General features: G+C 37.4%; 1 protein-coding gene across 5 annotated transcripts in view; it reads left to right on the forward strand.

Moving 5' to 3' along the window:
• RPS6KC1 (ribosomal protein S6 kinase C1) overlaps positions 1-26,356 on the forward strand; it is a 206,394-nt gene that overhangs the window by 178,328 nt on the left and 1,710 nt on the right. For all 5 annotated transcript variants that reach the window (XM_060091115.1, XM_060091116.1, XM_060091117.1 and 2 more), the window contains 2 exons: positions 10,579-10,661; positions 11,762-11,857. In XM_060091115.1, the coding sequence (XP_059947098.1) occupies positions 10,579-10,661; positions 11,762-11,857 (179 nt within the window). The remainder of the gene's footprint in view (positions 1-10,578; positions 10,662-11,761; positions 11,858-26,356) is intronic.

The raw sequence follows: 26,356 nt of genomic DNA on the forward strand, positions 1-26,356 counted from the left end.
CAGTTAATTGGTCTCACCACCATATTATTATAAAGAAGAAAGTGAAGTATCTTTTACCTGTGGTATTTAACAAAGAAGATGTAATGCTGAGTTCAACATTATGTACCAGAACTATTGGCTAGCTACTTTGACCAAATCATCAGTTTTTATACCATGTAAAATCTTGTCAGTTTGAATCTCCAGGAAGTAACCAGGCCTGACTCCTTCTAAACAATTATTCATAAATACTTCCTTCAAATAAATGTTTAAAAATGCCAAGGCTTTAAAAATTGGTGATAAAGCAAATAGAATTCCTGAAGCTCCGTTAATAGCAGTGCATGTAGCTCTGCCTGCCTAACACAGCAACAGAGCAGCGGGGAGAGAGAGAAAACTGCGCCTGTCATTTTCACAATTTTCAGTTAGCCTTTTTCTCATCAATCAACTGTAATGGCTTTGGTTGGGTAACACTGTGACACCCGATGGCTATTCAGAATGGAGTTGTGATATGATCAATGGAAAATGGAGCATGCTATTGGTTTTTTTCCTACCAGAAACGCAGGGTGAGAGTAAGCAAGATTGTATAGAGCTCAGAATTATAATCAGTCAACCAGAAGTCATATGGTAGTTACCTGTTTCTTAGTTTATCTCACAAGAAAACTGTATAGTAATGATACCTATAAACTTCCTCGAACAAGTAATTTTTGGCTCTGGAATGCTGAATCTAGTTAAATCAAGGATCTTTGACCCAAGTTGTGCAGATAATTGCAGGAAAACTCAGAACATGGTTGCCAGGTCACCACGACAACAAGGAATTAAAAGCTGGGTAGTGGGAGAAGCAGAATTTTGTTAAACCTTGCCTGAATTAGTACTTACGTTCAAGTCTCCGCAGTACAACCCAAGGCCCCAGGTTTCATATAATTCAGTTGCCTGAAAACCAACTGAATTAGTCATGTGGTGGCGGCAGGAAGCAAGTCTAGAGACACGGATGAGCCAAGAAGGCACGCGTGTGGAAGGGGGGCAGCACCGCCTCTCTCCCATCACCGTGGGGGGCGTGTGCAGGAATGCTGAGCCCCAGCTGCTGCAGGTTCTCCCCTCTGGAAAGTGCTCGCCCCTGTTGCTGGTCTTCCCTGATAACACTCCCATGAGTTAGAGCAATGTGATACCAGCAACTTTTAAACAGTTCATATTCTCTACTCGACCAATAAGGCATTTGAATCATCGATTGAGTAGGATGTTGAAGGACTTTATGGAATGTGCAACAGATAACTGGGCAGCCAGCATTTTCTGAAATGTCAATAGAACTATATAAATATAAATATAAAATAAGAAAAAAGGAGCAAAGTGCCCATTTGAAAGGATGGGCTAGGAAATGCAGATTCCAGGCTCTAGAGTTACTCATGTTATCACCAGCTTATCCATTGGAGCACATTTCATGTAATTGTGTGTCTAGATTCCTTCCATTGAACAGGGACAGGGGAAACCTTGATTTATCTCCCAGTCCTGTCTTCCTCCTCCCAGGGCTTTCCAGTTTCTTTTCTTTACCACATGCCATCCGTGCCAGGACAAACTGTAGCAGTCATTGTGTTCTGCAGAGGGGAGCCCTGGAAGGTGTCCACTAGGCCACCCCATTTTAAGCCACCATCATCTCTTGCCTGGACTCCTGCAGTCCTCAGCTGACTGACCTCCATTCTTGCGTTTCTGCCAGCAGCCAGAGTATGCTTTAGATAATGTTGAAAACTTTCTGGCCTACCACATGTAAAGGTGCAGGAGGACTTGATGTAGATCTCTGTGCTCAATAGACTTAAAGAAAATGCATGTGATGAGGCCTTTGGAGGTGTTTTGATTGCACTGTGCTACAAAACACAAGATAGAGATAGTTGTTCAACAAACATTTATTAAGTGCCTTCTATGTGCCAGGCACTATGCCTAGGAGCTAGAAATAAGGCATAATTGGTTTAATATTGACAGTTACTTTTGAAGATGTGTATAAAAAGAAGAGACTGTCCAAACAGAAGACATACACAATTGGTTAACTAGGACATTAATAGACTTTATAGGTGAATAGTTATGTTTACAGAATTGTAATTTACCAAGCTAACATAAGATATGCTTAGCTGTCCCTCTTCTCACAGTTTAGTTCCATGTATTGTTGGATATATAAAGAAAAAAGAAATGCTTTCTTCTGTGTTTCTTTCTCTTAGCTCTTTAGTCATCAGCTGTAGTGGAAGACTAATGCTCAGCCCCTGCATAGAAAATCTTTATACACAGCAAGAGCTGCTGAGAGAAATTGACTAGAATTTTATAATTCTAGTCCCTTTCAATTAGCAGCAGATGCTGCAGGGAAAGACTGTGTAGGAACACAGGACTAATGTTTGCATGCTCTAGCTAACATGGAATGCTCATTGCAGAAGAAAGACGTTCTTTTACCCTTGGTCCAAGTATGTCACTAATGATAGATCAGATTTTTTTTAAAAAAACTTAAAAAAAAGAACTATCTAAGGCCATTAATGGAAGTCTTGACTCCCTTGGAAGAAAGTTAACAAACTAATTGTAATAGTGTTTTAAATCTTACTGAACACTTACAGAATTTATGGAAAATTTAGACACCACAGCTTTTTCTCTGATACTATAAAAGTGTATATGGTGCTTAATTTTAAGGTTTATAAGAATGTGGCTCAAATTTTATATTGAGCTCTCTTTTATTCTAAAAGCTAATGTATTTTTCTTACATTTTTTCTTTTTCCTAAAAGAGAGAGTTGGAATCCTTAAGATAAGGTATTTAATGTCAAAATTTAAAATATTGTTTTGGAAAAAAAGCCCTGTGCATTTAGAAACTATATTGCACCCCCCCCCCCGAAAGTATACTTACTGCTGACTATCATTTTAATGTATTCTGTAGGTTTGTGGCTTTAAAATTGTTCCATCATTCTGATATTTGGATAAAGTGCTCTATCGTTTATGTAACTAATTCTTTCAACATCTAAATGTTGGTTTAATTTGACCATTATATAAACACATGATTTGCAACAATTGTTGCTTTTCCACTGAGTTTTATATGACCTCTTAATAACAGTTCCACAGTTACTATAACTTTGAAGTGAAGAGAAATGAGGCATATAAGATTGTTTATTTAAAAAAGTGTAGTTAAGGAAAAGAGTTTGGGAGAAATATTTAAATACTTGCTCTAAATTAAAATAGAAATTCTTTATATGTGAAATTCTCTTCTAAGAAAACTCTGAATTTACTGTATTTCCTATCATATCCTGAAAGGAAGACAGCAACAGTAGAACATACTGCCAGAGGGAGGTCATGGAATTGTCTCTAAAGATTTTTGGAATGGGGATGGGTAGCTATTTGTTGTGATCAGTAGAGGTAAGAAGAAGGATGTGATGACCTGTGTGGGTCTCCCTTAGTGGAGAATCAAGTGATGTCACCAGTCTGAAAATGTGCCTTAACAAATCCATCAAAGAGCTAAATGTAGAATATCATATTCCCTTATTTATCAAGCACCATAACAGTAATGTCTCTTAAAGAAAAGTAAATTCTGAATTTGGGAATTCACAGTTACTTAAAATGCAAGGTGATTCATCTTCTTTTTTTCCTTTGTTTTTATTTTTTATTTATTTTAACATCTTTATTGGAGTATAATTTTTTACAGTGGTGTGTTAGTTTCTGCTTTATAACAAAGTGAGTCAGCTGTACATATACATATATCCCCATATCTCCTCCCTCTTGCATCTCTCTCCCACCCTCCCTATCCCATCCCTCTAGGTGGTCACAAAACACCGAGCTGGGTGATTCATCTCTATAAAGCTTTATAGGAAGGTTGGTGTTCATTTATAAAGCTTGAGTTTGAGATGCATTTTCCAGCTTTTAAAATTCTCTGTACAATTTCCAGCATAGTTATTTCTGAGTCATGTCTTTGACACATCCATGTGGCTTAAACTATATAGCCCTAAAAGGCAGGGCCTGGGCCAGTAGATAGTATATGTCATGGTCTCAGTAATGCTGGGATCGAATGGTCTCTCCAGTGTCTTTCAGACTTTCTCAAGTCTAAGAGTGTATACTTTGCTTCTTTCCCTTCACTTCTTGTACAGATAGAGACATTTTACGGTTTCCTGAGTCCAGGCTTTCTGTTTTCTTGCTCTTTTACTTTTCAGGAGCACGGCTTATTATAGTACAGTTTGGGGGTCAGATTAACATTATTATTTTTGGCTGTAAGAGGGAGACTTAGTAAACTCTATCATAGGACTATAAAACTCTCTTAGTCTATGTTTTAGCAAGCCCTTTGACAATATGGGTTACTAAGGCAGCATTATTTTCCTGAGAGTTGTCCTGGCTTGTTGAAGAGTGTTCTGTGAGGTGTTAAACATGAGTAAAACAAAGGTAGACAGGCACATTTTTACGTTGTGGTATCTTTATTATTTTATTTAAACTTGTTTATTCACTTGTGAATTATGATAGTTTGAATCATTAGTATGAATCCATAAAATTCTATATTGTGTTAGAGTGTGAGGATTGATAGTGCTAAAATGGGATTTCTAGAATTTTACTAAACTGTTCTCACATATTTGATGTCCTCCAAAAATTTTGGACGAGTTGAAATCTAATCTGGAGCTGATTTTGTGTCTCCATTACATTAAAAGATGGTAACAGTTAGATTTAGTGACACTGATTCATTTTGCTTGCCACCAGGTCTCTTAGGGAAAGGAAGGGTGGCTGTGTGTAGAAAGGAGAAGGACGAATGTGGAACACTGGCTCATTTTAGCATAATCCCACTCTTTGGGCATCTTAGGTTAATGGAGGGAGAAGAAGTTATGAGAAAGGCTCATGAGTGCTTTTGAAAACACTTTCAGGATTGTAAAATTACAGGTAGAAAGAATGCTAGAGGTCTGGCTGTCCTCAGAGAAGCTAAAATACCCAGCCAGGCTCAAACAGTAGCAGAACTAGAGCCCTGTCAATACATTTCTTTGACTCAAAGACAAAAATTCAGGATTCTTTGATATCACTGTCTCTTTTTGAGTTTTTGTGGGAATAATCTGAGGATTTGTTTGTTTTCTTAGGGAATAGTTTATTTTTCCCCCTGATCCCTTTGCTTAATGCTTATAGCCCTGCTGTCCTTGTGGAGAATAAGGATACCTGCTTTACCACCCTGGAAACTGCAAATATAGAATGTAGTGTCAGGGGAAGGGGCATGCATGGGAACTGAATACGTGGGGTTTTATAGTGAAAATATTTTGAAAATTGACAAAGCAGTGGAGAATTTATCCGTTAAATTTTTTTTTTTTTTTTTTTTTTTTTTGCGGTATGCGGGCCTCTCACTGTTGTGGCCTCTCCCGTTGCGGAGCACAGGCTCTGGACGCGCAGGCTCAGTGGCCATGGCTCACGGGCCCAGCCGCTCTGCGGCATGTGGGATCCTCCCGGACCAGGGCACGAACCCGTGTCCCCTGCATTGGCAGGCAGACTCCTAACCACTGTGCCACCAGGGAAGCCCCTATCCTTTAAAATGTTTTTCTGCTTTTTTTCCCACCAGAGATTTAAAAAATTCAAGGTAGGGAGTTTAAAGGGATTTCTCAGCTTTACTATGTTATACTTTAAAAGAACCCTCACAAATTTATTTGATATTTCTTTATATTTCTTCATATTCTCTGCTTTTGACTTTGGACACAACATACCTGACTGTTCACCTGGTGTTTGTAGTAGCTATCATGTAGCTTTATATATGAATCAGTACTCTTGGTTTATGCTTAAAATTTTGTATAGATTTTGCAAGTAAAGCAGTTTTAGAGTATTGGTTTTGACAGCCACACAACCTCAGTCTTCTTTTTGGCAATGCAATTTCAAGGTATATCTTTAAAATTTTAATCTAAGAATTATTGATCTATAAGGGATGTTGAAAAGACAATCAAAATCTTTCATTCTGATTATTAAAAGAAAGTGAGGGCTTCCCTGGTGGCGCGGTGGTTGAGTCCGCCTGCTGATGCAGGGGACACGGGTTCGTGCCCCAGTCCGGGAAGATCCCACATGCCGCGTAGCGGCTGGGCCCGTGAGCCATGGCCGTTGAGCCTGTGCGTCCGGAGCCTGTGCTCTGCAACGGGAGAGGCCACAACAGTGAGAGGCCCACGTATCGCAAAAAAAAAAAAAAGAAAGTGAAATTCTATTTTAAAACCCTAAAGAAGAAATTATGTTAAGTATCTTCTTCCAGTTGTTCTAATATTTAAGTTTCCTGAGCCGTTAGGAAGTTCTTCTTTGTATCTTATCTAAATATAGAACTCTTTGTTGTAGTTCAGAGTCATCTATTAAAATCAAGGACAGTTGGTCAGGATGTCAGTTTCACATTAATTAATGAATCCTTAATATAAAGTCATTTTGAAGTGGTTCAAGCTGCACTGTTAAGGGGATGGAATTAAAACTTGTTCAGTGTCTTTTGTCCAGATTTCCATGAGAAAAAAATTAACTTTTCGCAGTTGCTATCCTTCTTTATTAGCCCAGTCAGATTAAAGATGACATTCAGCCTAGTTGTCTTCAGACTTTCAGAAGCAGTTTTTCTTAGATGGGATCAGTAGTTTCTTTAGACCCAAGTGCCATTAGAAAGCTTAACCAATGACAGCCAAGAGTGGGGAGGAAAAAGAGAATAAGGCGAGGGGAAAATCGAGGAAAGATGGGAAAAGAAATGGGGAGTGAATGAAGTAGACTAAGGTTGATGGTGCTAGGGCGTCACCAGCAGTTATATCAGGTGCCACGTGGTGCATCCCGCATCCTCGACCAGAAAACGAGCCGACTGAAAATGGGAATTAAATTAACTTTAGGGTCTGCTTGGGTCTCTTGCTACTGTCTGTGTTGCCTGACGTTCAGACTGGTGCTTGTCAGACACTAGCATCCACATTTGAAGCAGTATGTTGGTCATTATCTACCTGTTAAGGACTCTGGCAGAAAATTGTGAGGGATTTCAAAGCAGCATAAAAACCAGTGAACCTAGTTCTTAGACTCCTTAGTTGAGCAAGGTCACAGAAACCAATAAAGGAATAACACCTTGTCTGTCTCCTGAAGTGCCTCTTAAACTTTTCTACCCAAGTACTTCTGACTGTAGTGGTGATATGAAATGGGGACCTCCGAGACTAATAATATGATCCTGAAGTTTCTTTGAAGTCATTATCTTGCAGATCCATGCAAGGATTACATTCTGTTCCATAATGGGTCTGTGTTTCTTTTAATAATAAAGCAACATCCTACCACCTCCCACACATAAAAATCTTTGATGCTCAGGAGGATGCACTGTGCTTATGGTAGCATCAGAGATCCCCCTCCCCCTACCACGTGCGCACGCACGCGTGCGTGCACACACACACACACTCTCTCTCTCTCTCTCTCTCTGACACATTTCACACCCAGCGCACATTCCCAGCAGTGATATGGGAAGCAGGCACAACGTGTAGCATTTGGTGGTCTAGGCTACATTGGTGATGGCACTTTGGACCTTTTGGAGAATTTGAAAGCTCCCTTTATAAATTATATTAGTCACTGATTACATTGCATAGACTTACCACAATAACCCTTTGCTCAGTTCTGACAGCAAACCTTTGTGAGCAGAGACTTGGGGTGTGATTCTAGTCTACAGCTCCTCAGGGCATGTTCTTAGACCCTATAAAACCATCTGATCTTCACAGCTTTCTCTGAGCTGACTGGGTCAGGCATTCCTCTTTTCCCTGAACACACAAATACAGTATTCTTTCTCCTCCAAAGTCATTCTACCCAAGTAAGTTCTCCGTAAGGATGCTTGGAAATTTTAAGTAATTCACGTACAATGTACAGTTCCTTACGTATGGTAAGCAGTCAATGGATGTTAGCTACTGTTTTGTTGTTGCAACTATCATTATTACAATATATGCCTACTAGCAACCTTCAGACACGGAAAGTGAGACTTGGAGGTTGCATATTCAAAACAGATGGCTGATCAATAATTTGGGGTCTTGAGTTGTGAATATGTAACACCTTTCTAAAACTAAGGAGTATATACTGCTTGCTTTATGATTAAAGAAAATGGCATAACTTAAATTCTTGAGCAAGATATTTAAAAATAAAGCCATTAACTCTGAAAACTGATTTTAGTTTCACATTATTTAGCAATGTGGTGAGTACATAGTGTTCTGTGGAGGAATAGTGCCTAGCAGGGGACCTAGTTCGTACTGCTTATACGTGTTTGAATGAATCTTGATAGGTTGAGACCTCATTATAGAGACCTGAATATATATACATGCCTGGTTAAGCAAGACATTTGAATGTTATTTAATGTTCAGTGAGAAGCCATTTCAGAATTTTGAACAGGGAAGTGATGTAATCCATTGCCTGCCTTAGACTGGAAGGAAATGTGCAAAAGGTTATATTTGATAACAGGGCTATGGTAAATTTCTTCTACTTTTCTGAAGTTTCTAAGAACACATCCTTTTTAAAGTTTCTGGAGCACACTTCCAAAGATGATGGTGGCTCTCTATGGGGAGCTTGGGAATGGGAGTGGGGGCAGTGTATTTGAATCTGGGAGGGGTAACATAAGTACTTTGAATGAGAGCCCCCAAGGAATTGTCCTTCAAGAAAATCACTGTTTTAGGGAATCCTTAAGTATCAGAATCGTAGATTATAGAGCTAAATTTAACCTAGAGGTCCTCAGATCTCACCCTCGTGTTATGGATGAGATCGAGTGAATTCCTCACGGCTCTTAACCCAGGACTTCTGATTCCTACTCCACTGCTGTCTCTAATATACGATACATTAAAGTTTTAGAGGATCGCTTCTTGGCCTTTTGGCTAAGATCACGTGTAAAGTTGTAGAAGAAACTGTAGGCAAACAGACTCTTAGGGAGGACTGGCCTATATAGCTTAATCTTTCCTGCTCCAACAAGCCTGAATGTTTTCATGCCATCTTGCTATACATTTAAAATTGTACCACTTAGATATTCATGTAGGTTAATAAGTATTAAGATTCTATTGTTTTATAGCTTGTTTTTTTTTTAATTTAATATATCCAGACATTTACTTATATACCTAAACCTTGCGTGAATACATCATTTAAAATGTTTATGTAGTAACATTTCATTGAATTCATGTGTCAAAACATGTATAATTAAACCTCTATTGTTAGATAGTAAGATAGTTCTCAGTTTTTCAAGCATGCTGCTATTTTATGAATGCACATGGCTCTCGGAGGAAGCCTTTTGGTCATTCACACAATAATATGAGTTAGTTAAATATCTATGTTTTCTTTTTACCACCTAGCTGAGAGCAGCTAATTTTGAGAATGGAGGTTGTGATTTGGCATGTAGCACAATAAGCGGAGGAAAGATGGGTAGGAGCTGGTGTGAAGGGTATAGTTGTACATAGGCCTTGTGAAGCCCAGAATACGGTAGGTTCAGGGATAAGGAAGGAGGTTGCTGAAGTGGAGTAATTTCAGTATTTTGCATAGAAATGGCTCTTTTTTTCTTTTTCTGATCCATATGACCTTTGCTTCAAGACTTAAAACTCGAGCTGTGTTATGATTTTTTTTGGTTCTCCAACACAGTAGATTCACTAAGTATTGGTTAAAAGGCTGGGGCACCTGAGCACCACTTCCACTTATTATTGTCCAAGTTCCAATCTAACTACTTAAAACCTTTTCAACATGATTGTTGTGAGTTTTGGGCTACCTGCAGACAAATAATAAGCGTGTTTTGTCAGTTTAATGGAAATGAAAGGGCAGATATATTCAGGCTTAGTGACTAATTGAATGTCATTAGGAAAGGACAAGAAGACATCAAACATGACTTAAGAGCTAAAAGCCTCAAAAATGGTGAAATGAGGAGTTATTGCTGATTTGTGAAGAAAACTGAAAGATGACACCTGAAAACTCGTATTACATCTCAGGAACTTGTGCTGGTGAGAGATAGTGATAACACAGATAAAACTGTAATTTGGAGATATTCTAAAAGCCCTCATCTTAGCCAGTAGTTTCAGTTGTGGCTTAAAATACCGTATCTATCTGTACTTCCGAATAATAAAATGGGTAAATTTGCATTTCACATCCTCCTTCTTTAGTTGAAAACAGTTGATTATTTAGGGGAGGGATCATACTATAACTAGGTCCTAGTTCTGCTTCTGGTTTACTATATGACATTGGACAAGGCATTTCACCTCTCTGGTTTCTAGTCTGTAACTCAAAGGATAATTAATACTGGTTTAGATAATTTTTGAAGTTCCTTCTGAAACCTAGAGTCTTTATTTCTAAAACAAACAATGACCCCTGAGATAGGGCTGGCTGTACATTCTCAAATTTGAAAAATTAAGCAAAATGTTCATCTAGTAGATTCGTGTAACTTTTAAGTATAGCATCTTGAAGGTGTCCCTCTATCAACTAAAGAACAAATGTCTCAGTTTAATATATGACTGCATAAAAAAATGCAACCACAGTAGGTGACCAAAAGAATAAGTAACTTTCAGGAATTTTGAAAACCCAGTAGTATTTAGTATGTGCTCTCTCAGCATTAAAAAGGTCACCTTGCTAATACATGTTAATTTTGAGAGTTTAATTGACCTTTGGAATGTTAATATCAACCTTTTTTGGTGTGTTTAGAGGTTGGAGCAATCACGGAAGAAACTGAAGCCTGTGATTGGTGGAGTTTGGGTGCTGTCCTCTTTGAGCTTCTCACTGGCAAGGTAAGCAGTGACCTGGAGGTTTATTAACTTTATCCAGATGCTACCTTATTTCAAATTGAGAATATTTAGCCTTTGCCTTTAGTTTTTAGGTCAGGGACTAAGTAAGAAAACCTTGATACCAAAAAGGGGGGGGTGCAGAAAAATGCATGTTTATCAAGATTCCAGATTTAAAAAAAAGTTGAATTCTATTACATTGAATAAATGTATGGTAAAATTCTGTTATGTCACACTGTTAGTCCATAGCGAGATATAAGACTACACACTCTTTCTCTTCTTTTTCTATGAGTCAGTTTCAACAGAGTTAAATCTGTAAGGTTCATGTAAGGATTTAAATTCTCTGTATGTTTTAAATACCTGTCTGAAACCAGGAGGGAATTATCATTTTAGAAAATTAATGTAGATATTAAAGGTAATATTATCTTTTTTCTCAATACTGTAATTTTTCCTGTCCGTTCTGGCTTAACGGAGAGTTATTGATCAGAGAGAATTTATACTGTCTCTGATCAATAACTTTTAAGTAAGATACTTGAGGTTAATAGTTGATAGATTTTAATTGAGTATTGTGCAGATTGCCTCCTGGGATGAAAACAGAGGAAATGAACAGTCATACCTTTCTTTGTAAGTAGTCATCTACCTTAAATATGTAGTTAATACTGAGCGCCTAACATGGTTGTGGAATACACAAGTCACCTGTACATATATTTAAACCATAAAGTGCTATACATATATAAAGCATTATTATTAACAAATTTTCAACTTTGAAGGTATTTAAGAACACTAAAAAATTTGAGATATCAAATCTCATTTTAGTTTTTGGGTATAATGGAAGTTTTTCTATTATGAGCCACTCTCTTTATAACTAAGGGAAAAGGGTGAGTGGCCTAAGCTTATGATGTGATTTTGATGACTGTCTGTATTTCAGTTAGAGTTCTGTGGGCTCATAGCCCTTGTCCTAAACTGCCTAGAGGGTACTGTGGTGATTACTGCACCTCCAGTTAAGGTGGTTGTTGAGCTTTCTGTATTTGCTGTCCATAAACCCTGTGATGGAACAGAATATGATGTTGTTTGGGATAAGAAGTGTACCTGATTGATTGTTTCAGACTCTGGTTGAGTGCCATCCAGCAGGAATAAATACTCACACTACTTTGAACATGCCAGAATGTGTCTCTGAAGAGGCTCGCTCACTCATTCAACAGGTAATTTAATTGACCTATTGGTCAAGTATATCAGCCATGCAAATTAGCAGAGCCCACAGCTCCAAAACCTTAAAGAAATTAGTTTCAGACAAGAAGGACCCTTTACTATTACAAATTCAGAACTAGTACTATATATCTTTAGGCTTCTACTATTATCTGAGTATTGGTGATGTCAGAGAGAATAGGTAAAGCTTGTTGGTATTATTTATTTATTTATTTATTTATTTATTTTAAATCCAGGCTAATGTTTAGTCAATTCCATATATCTGTGTAGGTGTGAGATTTAAGTATTGGCTTTTAGCTAGTCTGGAGCTGCTCTGTTACATTTTGTAACCATATGTGAATGGCTATGCTCTTTTTTTTTTTTTTTTTAACTTTTTAAAGAGTTTATTCCTTAGAGTTAGTCTCGAGATAGTATATGGTGAATGGCTATATTTATAAACGTAGGAATGGGCTACTTAGGAGAGAAGTGGTAGAAAATCTTGCCAAGTTAGATCACTTGTAGATCCATTCATGGAACTTGAATATTGGTGTCAGTTGGTGTATTTCTGGTGGCTTTGAAGAAAGAGACTATTGATAATTAAAGTTCAGTATCCCAGAGGTAGGCTTGGAACTCTAGTGAGCTCCTTAAATTGATTCGCCATGTGTAAAATGCTCACCTAGTTTTGAAGAGCAAGTTTTGATGAGTACACTGAGGGTTGTTAGCATTGAGGTGTGATAGGCTCACAGCAAATCAGCAAGAATTGTCAGGACTGTGATCCCCTATGGTTTTGGGAAAATATCAAGGTAAAAGTTATTTGAAAAAGATGAAGAACTAAGATTTTTGTTTAATGAAACATGAATTATTTTTTAAATCAGGGAAAATAAAATTTGTAAAAAAAAAAAAAGAGAAAAGGGGAGGGGAGAATATATTAAGAAGAGTATTACCTAGTATTCTCTTGAGCTGTGATTTTTGTTCCATTCAACGAATATATGTAAGGCATAGTGTCATAAGCTACAAACTTGAGATTCACAAGTAATTATATCACAGATGGATTTAATAAAGGCTATCAGAGAGGTTTAAAAAAAAACTTTGGCGAGTCAGGATAAAGAGGTGTAATAATTGATGCAGTGGTGGTATTAGGAAAGTTTTTGTGTAGTGAGTGTTATTTTTGCGGAGCCTTAGCCAGAATTTTGGCATTGCAAGTTTGGATGTGGGAGAATAACTGGGTGGAATGAAAAGCTTGAACAAAGGCAAGGAAGGAGCCAGAAAGACTCAATTTGGGAAATCAAAAGTTTGGTTTATCTAGAGTACAAGGCTGAATATAGGGATGAGTAAGTAGATGAGAATGGAAAGAGAAGTTGGGGCTCTCTTATCATGAACACCAGGGGAGAATGATAGTATTTAATTCAGTAAAAAATTGAGATTTGGAGTTTTTGTGCACAAGAGTGAAAGGATCAGAGTTGTGCTTCAGGAAGATTAATTTGCCCAGACTCTGTCAAAGCTAAAGAAACATAATCAGGTTGGAAATAGTGAGATGAGAGTACCCTGAGCACTTTGTAGAAGGATTAAGAGGTAATGCAAAGATACATAAAACATTTCATTCTAATGGGCAAAAAGGACAGCTCCTCATTTGATTTCATATTCTTTGTTGTGGCACAGCAAGGTAAATTCAAAGTATTTTTTTGGCTATTAATTTAAGGAAGGCTAGCAACTGCTATTTTTTGTTTCTCTTTCTTAAAGAAGTAGTCATTATTATATAATATTGAGAATAGAATTCCCCACATTAATTAATAAAGGTCTGTTACTCCTGTCTATCAGAATTTATATTGTAAAGGAGTCTGAGCTTAAGATATGTTAAGTTCCCAAATACAGATATGTATAGCTTATATAGTTAAAGCAGCATTCTGTCATTGGCCTGCCTAAGGAAACTACCACTCATGTTGAGGAAACATCATCAGGAAAGGGAAAAGGGGTCTCTTGGCATGATTAGCAATTTGTCATTTTGACTTTCCTCTTCCACTACCTCATGGTTCATAAAGGTTATTTTAAAAATTCACAAAATGATTTATGTGGAAAGAATTATTCCACTTTGAGGAGATTTTCCCCTTTGGTCTTTTCAGCGCCTTGCTTTCTTCCTAGATTTCATAATTCCCTGTACCCATGGTTTAGTCATCTCAGTCCAAGTGAATGGTACTAAAGTAAACATAGTTACATTTTAAATGCAGTTTAAAAAAAAGATATTTACAGTTTACAGATCCTCAGAGCATGGATGTTTGTACTTCCCAGTGTACATTTAGTTCTTTATGACACAATTGCTTTGTCAGTTGAAAGATATTATATGAGAAAAAGACCTTCAAAACAAATTTCTGTGCCTCCAGTGCTCAGCTTTATTGCCTATTCTTTAGGAGAAAGGAGGTTGGCAGTGACTGTCTTGGTTTTGCCACTGGCTGACACATTCTTTTAGCAATAGAATCTTTGTGTGATCTCTCAGAAGGCCTGGGAGAGTATTTAAAATGGCAGAATAAGCAAGACAGTCATGGGTAAACAATTATACTTTTGCCTGTAGATTTACACTTGCAAAATTATAGAAGAGTCCATGAACTAAGGTAAATTGACTTTAATAAAAGTCAAAATATGAACTTTTATTGGAATTTCATAATGAGGTCATGTTTTGGAAAGAATGGGGGCAGGAAAGCCAATTTTAACAAGAAAGAAAGAACTTATATGTTTCCAGAAATATTAAAAAACATGCTATAGTTATAGTTAATTCTTACCAATGTTTGTTATTTTACATTTGTATTCAGATGTTTAATGCCTTCCACATTTCAATCAGTGGACATACATGACTTGTCTGATTTTGAAAATGGATTTGATATGTTTAGGATATGCTTATGCTGTTTGTTTTATAATAGCAGCTTTTCTCTTAATGCAGTTTAGCAACTTCTAATATAAAAATTCTTTGAGCAGATCACTTTAATAAAAAGTCATTTTGAATGCTAGATACAGTAATTTCAAGTGAAAAGACTGTGAGTACAGTCTTTTGAAGTATATGCTTCACTCCCCTTGTGGATTTGGTGATATCAAAGTGAAGTAATAGATTCTTGGCATTTGCAGGTCACGCACTCATAAAGCAGTGTAATGTTGTGATTAAGAGCAGGGATTCTGGAGACTGAGTACCTGAATTCAGATCATATCCTTGCTACCTACTACCTATATGATCTTAAACAAGTTATTTAATTTCTCTGAGTCTCTGTTTTCTCATCTATAAAACAGAGATATTTATAGTAACTATTCATAGAGTTGTTGTGAGTTCAATGAATTAACCTATGTTAAGCAATTAGAATAATTCCTGGCACACAGTAAGCATCACATAAATGTTTTGTATTATTATTATTGATAGGGCAGCATTGAAAGCTCACGACATGTAGTAATTTATAATTTGATGAAGCATATAGTTGAATTATAGTATAGGGCTGCTAACATGAGAGTGACACAACTGCTGGTGATACAGGTTGAAAAGGTCTAAAAAGTAGTGGATTGGCACGTAATAGGAAATCAACTGATGCTTTTATATAAATGATTAATTATTAGTGAATAATAGAGATATAGAAATAAAGAAAAAAGAAGAAATAAAAGTTTAGGTTTGATTTGAATAGTGGGATTTCCTGTACGTATAGAACCATAAATGTAATCATCCACATATTTCAGTTGCAGTTGACTAAATTCTGTGGAAAAAATTATATGCTATATGAATATTCTCAAATTTGAATGGCTATAGCCATATGAGAAAGTTGGAAAATTCTCTTCTCAAAAAAAGAAATCATAAAGTTGGACAGAATTGGCAAAAATAACCATCTTTGTGTGCTGGAAATTGATCAGAGGGATGCAGCAATCTGGGAAGTACTTATGCTTGAAAAATAGCTGAACTTTGGGAAAGAATTGTGGAACTCTGTGGCATTCTTGCCTGGGGCTACTTGCATTCTCTCTTCCCTGCTTGGCCAGGTGTGAAGGTTCTCCCGGGTTGGGGTAGGCCACGAAGACCAGCACTGAGGCTGTATGCATGTGCAGGGAAAGATCTCAGTGGAAAGTAAAAACAAGGACAGACTTGAAAGTGGCCTAAATTTTGAATGTGTTCTCCTGCCCACTGGCATAGGATGGAAGCTTTAGTAGCTAAGGTATTTGAATGCAACCCCTTTTCAGTCACTGGTTGACCACTAAGCTATGCAGACACAGTGGTGAGCCTTAGGAAACCAAGCTTAAAAGAGGAAAACTTAAAACTTTTTTCTTAAAAATGAAAAAAAATATGAGCAGAGATATCAACCTCTACTTGTTACAGTGGGGTGGGGAAGCAGATTTACAGATCTAGCTGAACAAGTTATCAAACAAAGAATAAACCAACCAACAGCAATTGATAACAGTCTTCTTGAGAAAAAAATAAGACTCCAGAGTCACTAAAATATATTATCTAAAATGTATCATTTTCAGCAAAATAATGTAAGATATCTACAGAAACAAGATAGTATGATCCATAGGCAGGGAAAAAAACAGTCAATAGAAATACTCTGAGTGTCCCCAGATTTGGGGGTTTAATAAAGACTTCAAAGCAGTTATTATAAATATGTTCAAAGAATTAAAGGAAATCATGTATAAAGAATTAAAGGAAAAGAAAACAATAATGAATCAACAAATAGAGATTCTCAGTAAGGAGATGGAAATTATATTAAAAGGAAAAAACCAAATAGAAATTCTCAAGTTGAAAAGTACAATAATTGAAGGGAAGAATTAAGTAGGGGAAAAAAAATTCACTGGAGCATCTCAACATGATATTAAATTATCCAATCTGAAAAACAGATAAAAAAATTTGAAGAAAAATGAACAGGGATAAAGAGACCTATAAGATGATGTTAAATATACCAATATACATATAATGGGAGTTCCAAAAAGAGGACATAGGGAAAGGGGCAGCAAAAAATGTTTAAGAAACAATGGCTGAAAACATTCTAAATTTGATGAAGAACTTTGAGATGCATCCAAGAAGCTTAGTGGACCTTATGTGGAAGAATACAAAGAGATCCACATAGAGATATTGTAGTCCAATTGTTGAAAGACAAAAACAAAGAGGAAATTTTTGAAAGGAGCCAAAGAAAAACAACTCATTGTATCCAAGGGAACATTGTGATGTCTGACTTCTCATCAAAAACAATGGAAGAGAGGTAGGAGAAGATGGCGGAAGAGTAAGACATGGAGATCACCTTCCTCCCCACAGCTACATCATAAGTACATCTACATGTGGAACTGCTCCTACAGAACACCTACTGAACGCTGGCAGAAGACCTCAGACCTCCCAAAAGGCAAGAAACTCCCCACGTACCTGGGTAGGGCAAAAGAAAAAAGAAAAAACAGAGACAAAAGAATAGGGACGGGACCTGCACCAGTGGGAGGGAGCTATGAAGGAGGAAAGGTTTCCACACACTAGGAAGCCCCTTCGCGGGCAGAGACTGTGGGTGGTGGAGGGGGGAGCTTCGGAGCCACGGAGGAGAGCACAGCAACAGGGGTGTGGGGGGCAAAGTGGAGAGATTCCTGCACAGAGCATCGGTGCCAACCAGCACTAACCAGCCCGAGAGGCTTGTCTGCTCACCCGCTGGGGCAGGTGGGGACTGGGAGCTGAGGCTCGGGCTTCAGAGGTCGGATCGCAGGGAGAGGACTGGGGTTGGCTGCGTGAACACAGCCTGAAGGGGGCTAGTGCACCACAGCTGGCGGGGAGGGAGTCCAGGAAAAAGTCTGGAGCTGCCGAAGAGGCAAGAGACTTTTTCTTCCCTTTATGATTCCTGGTGTGCGAGGAGAGGGGATTAAGAGTGCTGCTTAAAGGAGCTCCAGAGACGGGCGCGAGCCATGGCTATCAGCGCAGAACCCGGAGACGGGCCTGGGACACTAAGGCTGCTGCTGCCGCCACCATGAAGCCTGTGTGCACACTCTCCATACCTCCCCTCCCAGGAGCCTGTGCAGCCCGCCACTGCTAGGGGTCCCGTGATCCAGGCACAACTTCCCCAGGAGAACGCACGGTGTGCCTCAGGCTGGTGCAACGTCATGCTGGCCTCTGCTGCCGCAGGCTCGACCGCATCCGTACCCCTCCCTCCCCCGGCCTGAGTGAGCCAGAGCCCCCGAATCAGCTGCTCCTTTAACCCAGTCCTGTCTGAGCGAAGAACAGACGCCCTCAGGCGACCTACACACAGAGGTGGGGCCAAATCCAAAGCTGAACCCCGGGAGCTGTGCGAACAAAGAAGAGAAAGGGAAATCTCTCCCAGCAGCCTCAGAAGCAGCGGATGAAAGGTCCACAATGAACTTGATGTACCCTGCATCTGTGGAATACCTGAATAGACAACAAATCATCCCAAATTGAGGAGGTGGACTTTGGGAGCAAGATATATTATTTTTTCCTTTTCCTCTTTTTGTGAGTGTGTATGTGTATGCTTCTGTGTGAGATTTTGTCTGTATAGCTTTGCTTTCACCATTTGTCCTAGGATTCTGTCCGTCCGTTCTTTTTTCTTTTAAAAATTTTGTTCATAATAATTATTTTTTATTTTAATAACTTTATTTTATTTTATCTTACTTTATTTTATTTTATTTGATTTTATCCTCTTTCTTTCTTTCTTTCTATTTTTTCCTCCCTTTTATTCTGAGCTGTGTGGATGAAAGACTCTTGGTGCTCCAGCCAGGAGTCAGTGCTGTGCCTCTGAGGTGGGACAATAAACTTCAGGACACTGGTCCACAAGAGACCTCCCAGCTCCATGTAATATCAAATGGTGAAAATTTCCCAGAGATCACCATCTCAACACCAAGACACAGCTTCACTCAACGACCAGCAAGCTACAGTGCTGGACACCCTACGCCAAACAACTACCAAGACAGGAACACAGCCCCATATATTAGCAGAGAGGCTGCCTAAAATCATAATAAGGCCACAGACACCCCAAAACACACCACCAGACGTGGACCTGCCCACCAGAAAGGCAAGATCCAGCCTCATCCACCAGAACACAGGCACTAGTCCCCTCCACCAGGAAGCCTACACAACCCACTGAACCAACCTTAGCCACTGGGGATAGACACCAAAAAAAAATGGGAACTACAAACCTGCAGCCTGCGAAAAGGAGACCCCAAACACAGTAAGATAAGCAAAATGAGAAGACAGAAAAACACACAGCAGATGAAGGAGCAAGGTAAAAACCCACCAGACCTAACAAATGAAGAGGAAATAGGCAGTCTACCTGAAAAAGAATTCAGAATACTGATAGTAAAGATGACCCAAAATCTTGGAAATAGAATAGAGAAAATGCAAGAAGCATTTAACAAGGACATAGAAGAACTAAAGAGGAAACAAGCAATGATGAACAACACAATAAGTGAAATTAAAAATACTCTAGAGGGGATCAATAGCAGAATAACTGAGGCAGAAGAACGGATAAGTGACCTGGAAGATAAAATAGTGGAAATAACTACTGCAGAGCAGAATAAAGATAAAAGAATGAAAAGAACTGAGGACAGTCTCAGAGACCTCTGGGACAACATTAAATGCACCAACATTCGAATTATAGGGGTCCCAGAAGAAGAAGAGAAAAAGAAAGGGACTGAGAAAATATTTGAAGAGATTATAGTTGAAAACTTCCCTAATATGGGAAAGGAAATAGTTAATCAAGTCCAGGAGGCACAGAGAGTCCCATACAGGATAAATCCAAGGAGAAACACACCAAGACACATATTAATCAAACTATCAAAAATTAAATACAGAGAAAACATATTAAAGGCAGCAAGGAAAAAACAACAAATAACACACAAGGGAATCCTCATAAGGTTAACAGCTGATCTTTCAGCAGAAACTCTACAAGCCAGAAGGGAGTGGCAGGACATATTTAAAGTGATGAAGGAGAAAAACCTACAACCAAGATTACTCTACCCAGCAAGGATCTCATTCAGATTTGATGGAGAAATTAAAACCTTTACAGACAAGCAAAAGCTGAGAGAGTTCAGCACCACCAAACCAGCTTTACAACAAATGCTAAAGGAACTTCTCTAGGCAAGAAACACAACAGAAGGAAAAACCCTACAATAACAAACCCAAAACAATTAAGAAAATGGGAATAGGAACATACATATCGATAATTACCTTAAATGTAAATGGATTAAATGCTCCCACCAAAAGACACAGACTGGCTGAATGGATACAAAAACAAGACCTGTATATATGCTGTCTACAAGAGACCCACTTCAGACCTCGGGACACATACAGACTGAAAGTGAGGAGTTGGAAAAAGATATTCCATGCAAATGGAAATCAAAAGTAAGCTGGAGTAGCAGTTCTCAGATCAGACAAAATAGACTTTAAAATAAAGACTATTACAAGAGACAAAGAAGGACACTACATAATGATCAGGGGATTGATCCAAGAAGAGATATAACAATTGTAAATATTTATGCACCCAACATAGGAACACCTCAATACATAAGGCAAATACTAACAGCCATAACAGGAGAAATCGACAGTAACACAATCATAGAAGGGGACTTTAACACCCCACTTTCACCAATGGACAGATCATCCAAAATGAAAATAAATAAGGAAACACAAGCTTTAAGTGGTAAATTAAACAAGATGGACTTATTGATATTTATAGGACATTCCATCCAAAAACAACAGAATACACATTTTTATCACGTGCTCATGGAACATTCTCCAGGATAGATCATATCTTGGGTCACAAATCAAGCCTTGGTAAATTTAAGAAAATTGAAATCGTATCAAGTATCTTTTCCAACCACAACGGTATGAGACTAGATATCAATTACAGGAAAAGATCTGTAAAAAATACAACTACATGGAGGCTAAACAATATACTACTTAATAACCAAGAGGTCACTGAAGAAATCAAAGAGGAAATCAAAAGATACCTAGAAACAAATGACAATGAAAACACGACGACCCAAAACCTATGGGATGCAGCAAAAGCAGTTCTAAGAGGGAAGTTTATAGCAATACAGTCCTACCTTAAGAAACAGGAAGCATCTCAAATAAACAACCTAACCTTGCACCTAAAGCAGTTAGAGAAAGAAGAATAAAAAAACCTCAAAGTTAGCAGAAAGAAAGAAATCATAAAAATCAGATCAGAAATAAATGAAAAAGAAATGAAGGAAATGATAGCAAAGATCAATAAAACTAAAAGCTCATTCTTTGAGAAGATAAATAAAATTGATAAACCATTAGCCAGACTCATCAAGAAAAAAAGGGAGAAGACTCAAATCAATAGAATTAGAAATGAAAAAGGAGAAGTAACAACTGACACTGCAGAAATAGAGATATAGAGATATACCATGTTCTTGGATTGGAAGGATCAACATTGTGAAAATGACTCTACTACCCAAAGCAATCTACAGATTCAGTGCAATCCCTATCAAACTACCACTGGCATTTTTCACAGAACTAGAACAAAAAAGTTCACAATTTGTATGGAAACACAAAAGATCCCGAATAGCCAAAGCAATCTTGAGAATGAAAAATGGAGCTGGAGGCATCAGGCTCCCTGACTTCAGACTATACTACAAAGCTACAGTAATCAAGAGAGTATGGTACTGGCACAAAAACAGAAATATAGATCAATGGAACAGGATAGAAAGCCCAGAGATAAACCCACGCACATATGGTCACCTTATCTTTGATAAAGCAGGCAAGAATATACAATGGAGAAAAGACAGCCTCTTCAGTAAGTGGTGCTGGGAAAACTGGACAGCTACATGTAAAAGAATGAATTAGAACATTCCCTAACACCATACACAAAAATAAACTCAAAATGAATTAAAGACCTAAATGTAAGGCCAGACACTATCAAACTCTTAGAGGAAAACATAGGGAGAACACTCTATGACATACATCACAGCAAGATCCATTTTGACCCACCTCCTAGAGTAATGGAAATAAAACCAAAAGTAAACAAATCGGACCTAATGAAACCTCAAAGCTTTTGCACAGCAAAGGAAACCATAAACAAGACGAAAAGACAACCCTCAGAATGGGAGAAAATATTTGCACATGAAGCAACTGACAAAGGATTAATCTCCAAAATTTACAAGCAGCTCATGCAGCTCAATAACAAAAAAACAACCCAATCCAAAAATGGGCAGAAGACCTAAATAGACATTTTTCCAAAGAAGATATACAGATTGCTAGCAAACACATGAAAGAATGCTCAACATCATTAATCATTAGAGAAATGCAAATCAAAACTACAATGAGATATCATGTCACACCAGTCAGAACGGCCATCATCAAAAACTCTACAAACAATAAATGCTGGAGAGGATGTGGAGGAAAGGGAACACTCTTGCAGTGTTGGTGGCAATGTAAATTGATACAGCCACTATGGAGAACAGTATGGAGCTTCCTTAAGAAACTACAAATAGAATTACCGTACGACCCAGCAATCCCACTACTGGGCATATACCCTGAGAAAACCATAATTCAAAAAGAGTCATGTACCAAAATGTTCACTGCAGCTCTATTTACAATAGGCAGGACATGGAAGCAACCTAAGTGTCCATCAACAGATGAATGGCTAAAGAAGATGTGGCACATATGTACAATGGAATATTACTCAGCCATAAAAAGAAATGAAATTGAGCTATTTGTAATGAGGTGGATGGACCTAGAGTCTGTCATACAGAGTGAAGTAAGTCAGAAAGAGAAAAACAAATACCGTATGCTAACACATATATATGGAATCTAAGGAAAAAAAGAAAAGGTCATGAAGCACCTAGGGGTAAGACAGGAATAAAGACACAGACCTATTAGAGAATGGACTTGAGGATATGGGGAGGGGAAGGGTAAGCTGTGACAAAGTGAGAGAGTGGCATGGACATATATATACTACCAAACGTAAAATAGATAGCTAGTGGGAAGCAGCCGCATAGCACAGGGAGATCAGCTCAGTTGTTTGTGACCACCTAGAGGGGTGGGATAGGGAGGGTGGGAGGGAGGGAGACGCAAGAGGGAAGAGAGATGGGAACATTTGTATATGTATAACTGATTCACTTTGTTATAAAGCAGAAACTAACACACCATTGTAAAGCAATTATACTCCAATAAAGATGTTTTTAAAAAAAAGGGAAGACAGAAGACAGTGGAATGACATACTTAAAGTGTTGAAATGAAGTAACTGTCAGCCAAGATTTCTATATCCAGCAAAATTATCCTTCCAAAATGAAAATGAAATTAAGAAATTTCCAAGTAAAGACAGAGACTTCATTGTGAGCAGAGCTGTCTTACAGGAAATAATACAAGAAGTCCTACAGCTGCAAGTTACCAGATAGTGACTCAAATTCATAGGAGGAAATGTAAAGTTCTGGAATGATAAATATGAGTTAATAGAAAAGACTAAATATGTTTTTTCTCATTTCTCTGCTCACCTTCTATCAAAAGACTTAAGGTTGTACAAAGCAATACTTGTAACGCTGTGCTGGTAGGTTTATAACCTATATAGATGTAACATATAGTATTTAATGACAGTAAAAGACAAAGGAGGACAGAAGGGATGGAACTATAGTGGAGCAAAATTTTGCATTTCACTGGAATTAATCTGAAGTAGATTGTGATAAATTAAGAAGCATATTATAATCTTGACAGCAACCACTAAAAAAATAGTAAAGGAAAATTAATAGAGGAACTGAAATAGTACAGTAAGAAGTATTTGGCACAGAAGAAGGCAGTAAAGGGGAATGAAAAAAGACAGTAGACGTAGAAAACAAATAGCAAATTAGCAAACATAAACCTACCATGTCAATAATTACATTCAGTGTGAATGTCTAAACATGCCAAACAAAAGGCAAAGATTGTTAACTGGATAAAAAAGAGATTCAGCTGTCTGTGTGCAAGAGACACACTTAAATTAAAAACACAAATATGTTGAAAGAAAAAGGGTGGGAAAAGATAAACCATGCAAACTGTGACCATAAGAGAGGTGAAGTGGTTTTATTAAGTATCAGACAAAATAGATGTGGAGACAAGAGAATTACCAGGGACTAAGATGTTTTATAATGATGAGAGGATCAATACATAGAAAGATATAACCATTATAAATGTATATGCTCTAATAACAGCTTCAAAACATATGAAGCAAAGTCTGATTGAATTGAAATAATAGATAATCCAATAATAATAAATGGAGGCTTCAATACCCCGTTCTTGATAATTAATAGAAAATCAGCAAGGTTATAGAGAAGACTTGAACAACATTATCAAACAACTCTGACATATATAGAACAATGATTGCAGAATACAGTCTTATGCACATGGAACATTCCCCATGATAGATCATTTGCTATGCCATAAAACAACTTTCAATATTTAAAAGGATTGAAATTATACAGCACGCTCTGACCATAACAACTTTTTATTAGAAATCATCAACAGAAAGAGATCTGGTGAATCCATACTAGATATTTGGAAATTAAACAACACACTTCTAAATAACCTGAGTCAAAGAAAAAATGCCAAGAGAAGCCAGAAATTTTTTTTAATGGAATGAAAACAAAACACGATATATCAAAATTTATAAGATGCAGCTACATCAGTTCTTGGGGAAAATTTATGGCTTTAGACATCTGTATAGGAAAAGAATGGTCTCAAATAAAAATCTCACCTTGTAACTGAGGAAGGTAGAAAAAGAAACTGTAAAAAGCAAAATAAATCCAAAGCAAGCAGAAGAAAGCAAGCAAGCAGAAATCAATGAAAGAGAAAATCTTCATTGGATAGAAGAGAAAAATAAGAGAAAGCTTAAATCACAATTTGGTTCTTTGAAAAGATCAGCAAAATTGGGAAAACTTTAGCTGACTTCAAAATGAATATGAAAAGGCAAGGTACCTAGAGTATCCAAAAAACAATTTTGAAAGAGAACAAAGAAGGAGTACTTATACTCCCAATTTCCAGTCAGTAGCCACAGTAACTACTTAATTACTGTGGTATTAGAGCAAAGATAGGCAATATAGATCAATGGAATGGAATTGAGAGTTCAGAAATAAACTTACATTTATGGTCAATTGATTTTCAGTAAAGGTGCCAAGATAATTCGATGATGAAAAAATAATCTTTTCAACAAATAGTGCTGGGAAGGGAGGAGATATGGGAGCATATGTGTATGTATGGCTGATTCACTTTGTTATAAAAACAGAAACTAACACACCATTGTAAAGCAATTATACTCCAATAAGAATGTTAAAAAAAATGGTGCTGGGAAAATCAAATATTCACATGCTAAAACCAAAATGAACTAAGACCCTTAATTCATATCATATGCAAAAATTAACTCAAAATAGCTCATAAACCTATATGTGGGAGCTAAAACTGTAAAATCATAGGAAAAAAATTGGAGAAAATCTTCATGACCCTGGGTTAGGAGAAGAATTATTAGGTATGACACCAAAACATGATCCATAAAAGAAAAAAAATGATAAAGTGGTCTTCATTAAAATGAAAAACTTTTGCATTTCAAAAGATACCAGTAAAAGAATGAAAAGACAAGCCACAGACTGGGACAAAATATATGCATATCATGCAACTGATAAAAGATTTGTTTTCAGAATGTGTAAAGAAACTTTTAACTCAGTAAGCAAACAGCTCAGTATAAAAATGGGCACAGCTTCACCAAGGAGGCTATATAAATGGCTAAGAAGGATATGAAAATATGCTCACCATCATTAGTCATTAGGGAATATAAATTAAAACATAATAAGATACCACTAATTCCCACTAGAAGGGCTGTAATAAAAAAGATAGACAGTATCAATTATCGATGAGGGTGTAGAGAAACTGGAACTCTCATACATTGCTGGCGGGAACGTAAAATGGTACAGATACTTTAGAAAAGTTTGGTAGTTCTTAAAAAGCTAAACATAAACTTAACACAAGACCCACCAGTCCCATTCCCAGGAATGTCCTTAAGAGAAATACTTAACACAAGACCCACCAGTCCCACTCCTAGGAATGTCCTTAAGAGAAATGAAAATACGTGTCTGCAGGAAGTCATATATACTATTAATTATAGCCGCAACCTGGAAAGTCCATATGTCCATTAATTGGTGAATGTATTAACAAGATGTGTTATATCCAAATAGTGGAATGCTGTTCAGAAGTAAAAAGGAACAGACTGTTGATACGTGCTACAACACGGATGAATCTCAAAAACATTATGCTAAGTGAAAGAAGGCAGCTGCAAAAGACAACATATTTTTATGATTTCATTTATACGAAATATCCAGAAAGGGCAAGTTTATAGAGATAGAAAACAAATCAGTGGTTGCCTAGGGCTGGAGATGGAAATGCGGATTAACTGCAAACAGGATGAGGAAACTTTTTAGGATGATCAAAGTGTTCTAAAACTGGATTGTGGTGAAAGTTGCACAACTCTTTAAATTTACTAAGAATCATTAAGTTGTACACTTACAACAGATAAATTTTATGCTATATAAATTAT

The sequence above is a fragment of the Mesoplodon densirostris genome, chromosome 2, assembly GCF_025265405.1.
Source record: "Mesoplodon densirostris isolate mMesDen1 chromosome 2, mMesDen1 primary haplotype, whole genome shotgun sequence".
In the NCBI taxonomy this organism is placed as follows: domain Eukaryota; kingdom Metazoa; phylum Chordata; class Mammalia; order Artiodactyla; family Ziphiidae; genus Mesoplodon; species Mesoplodon densirostris.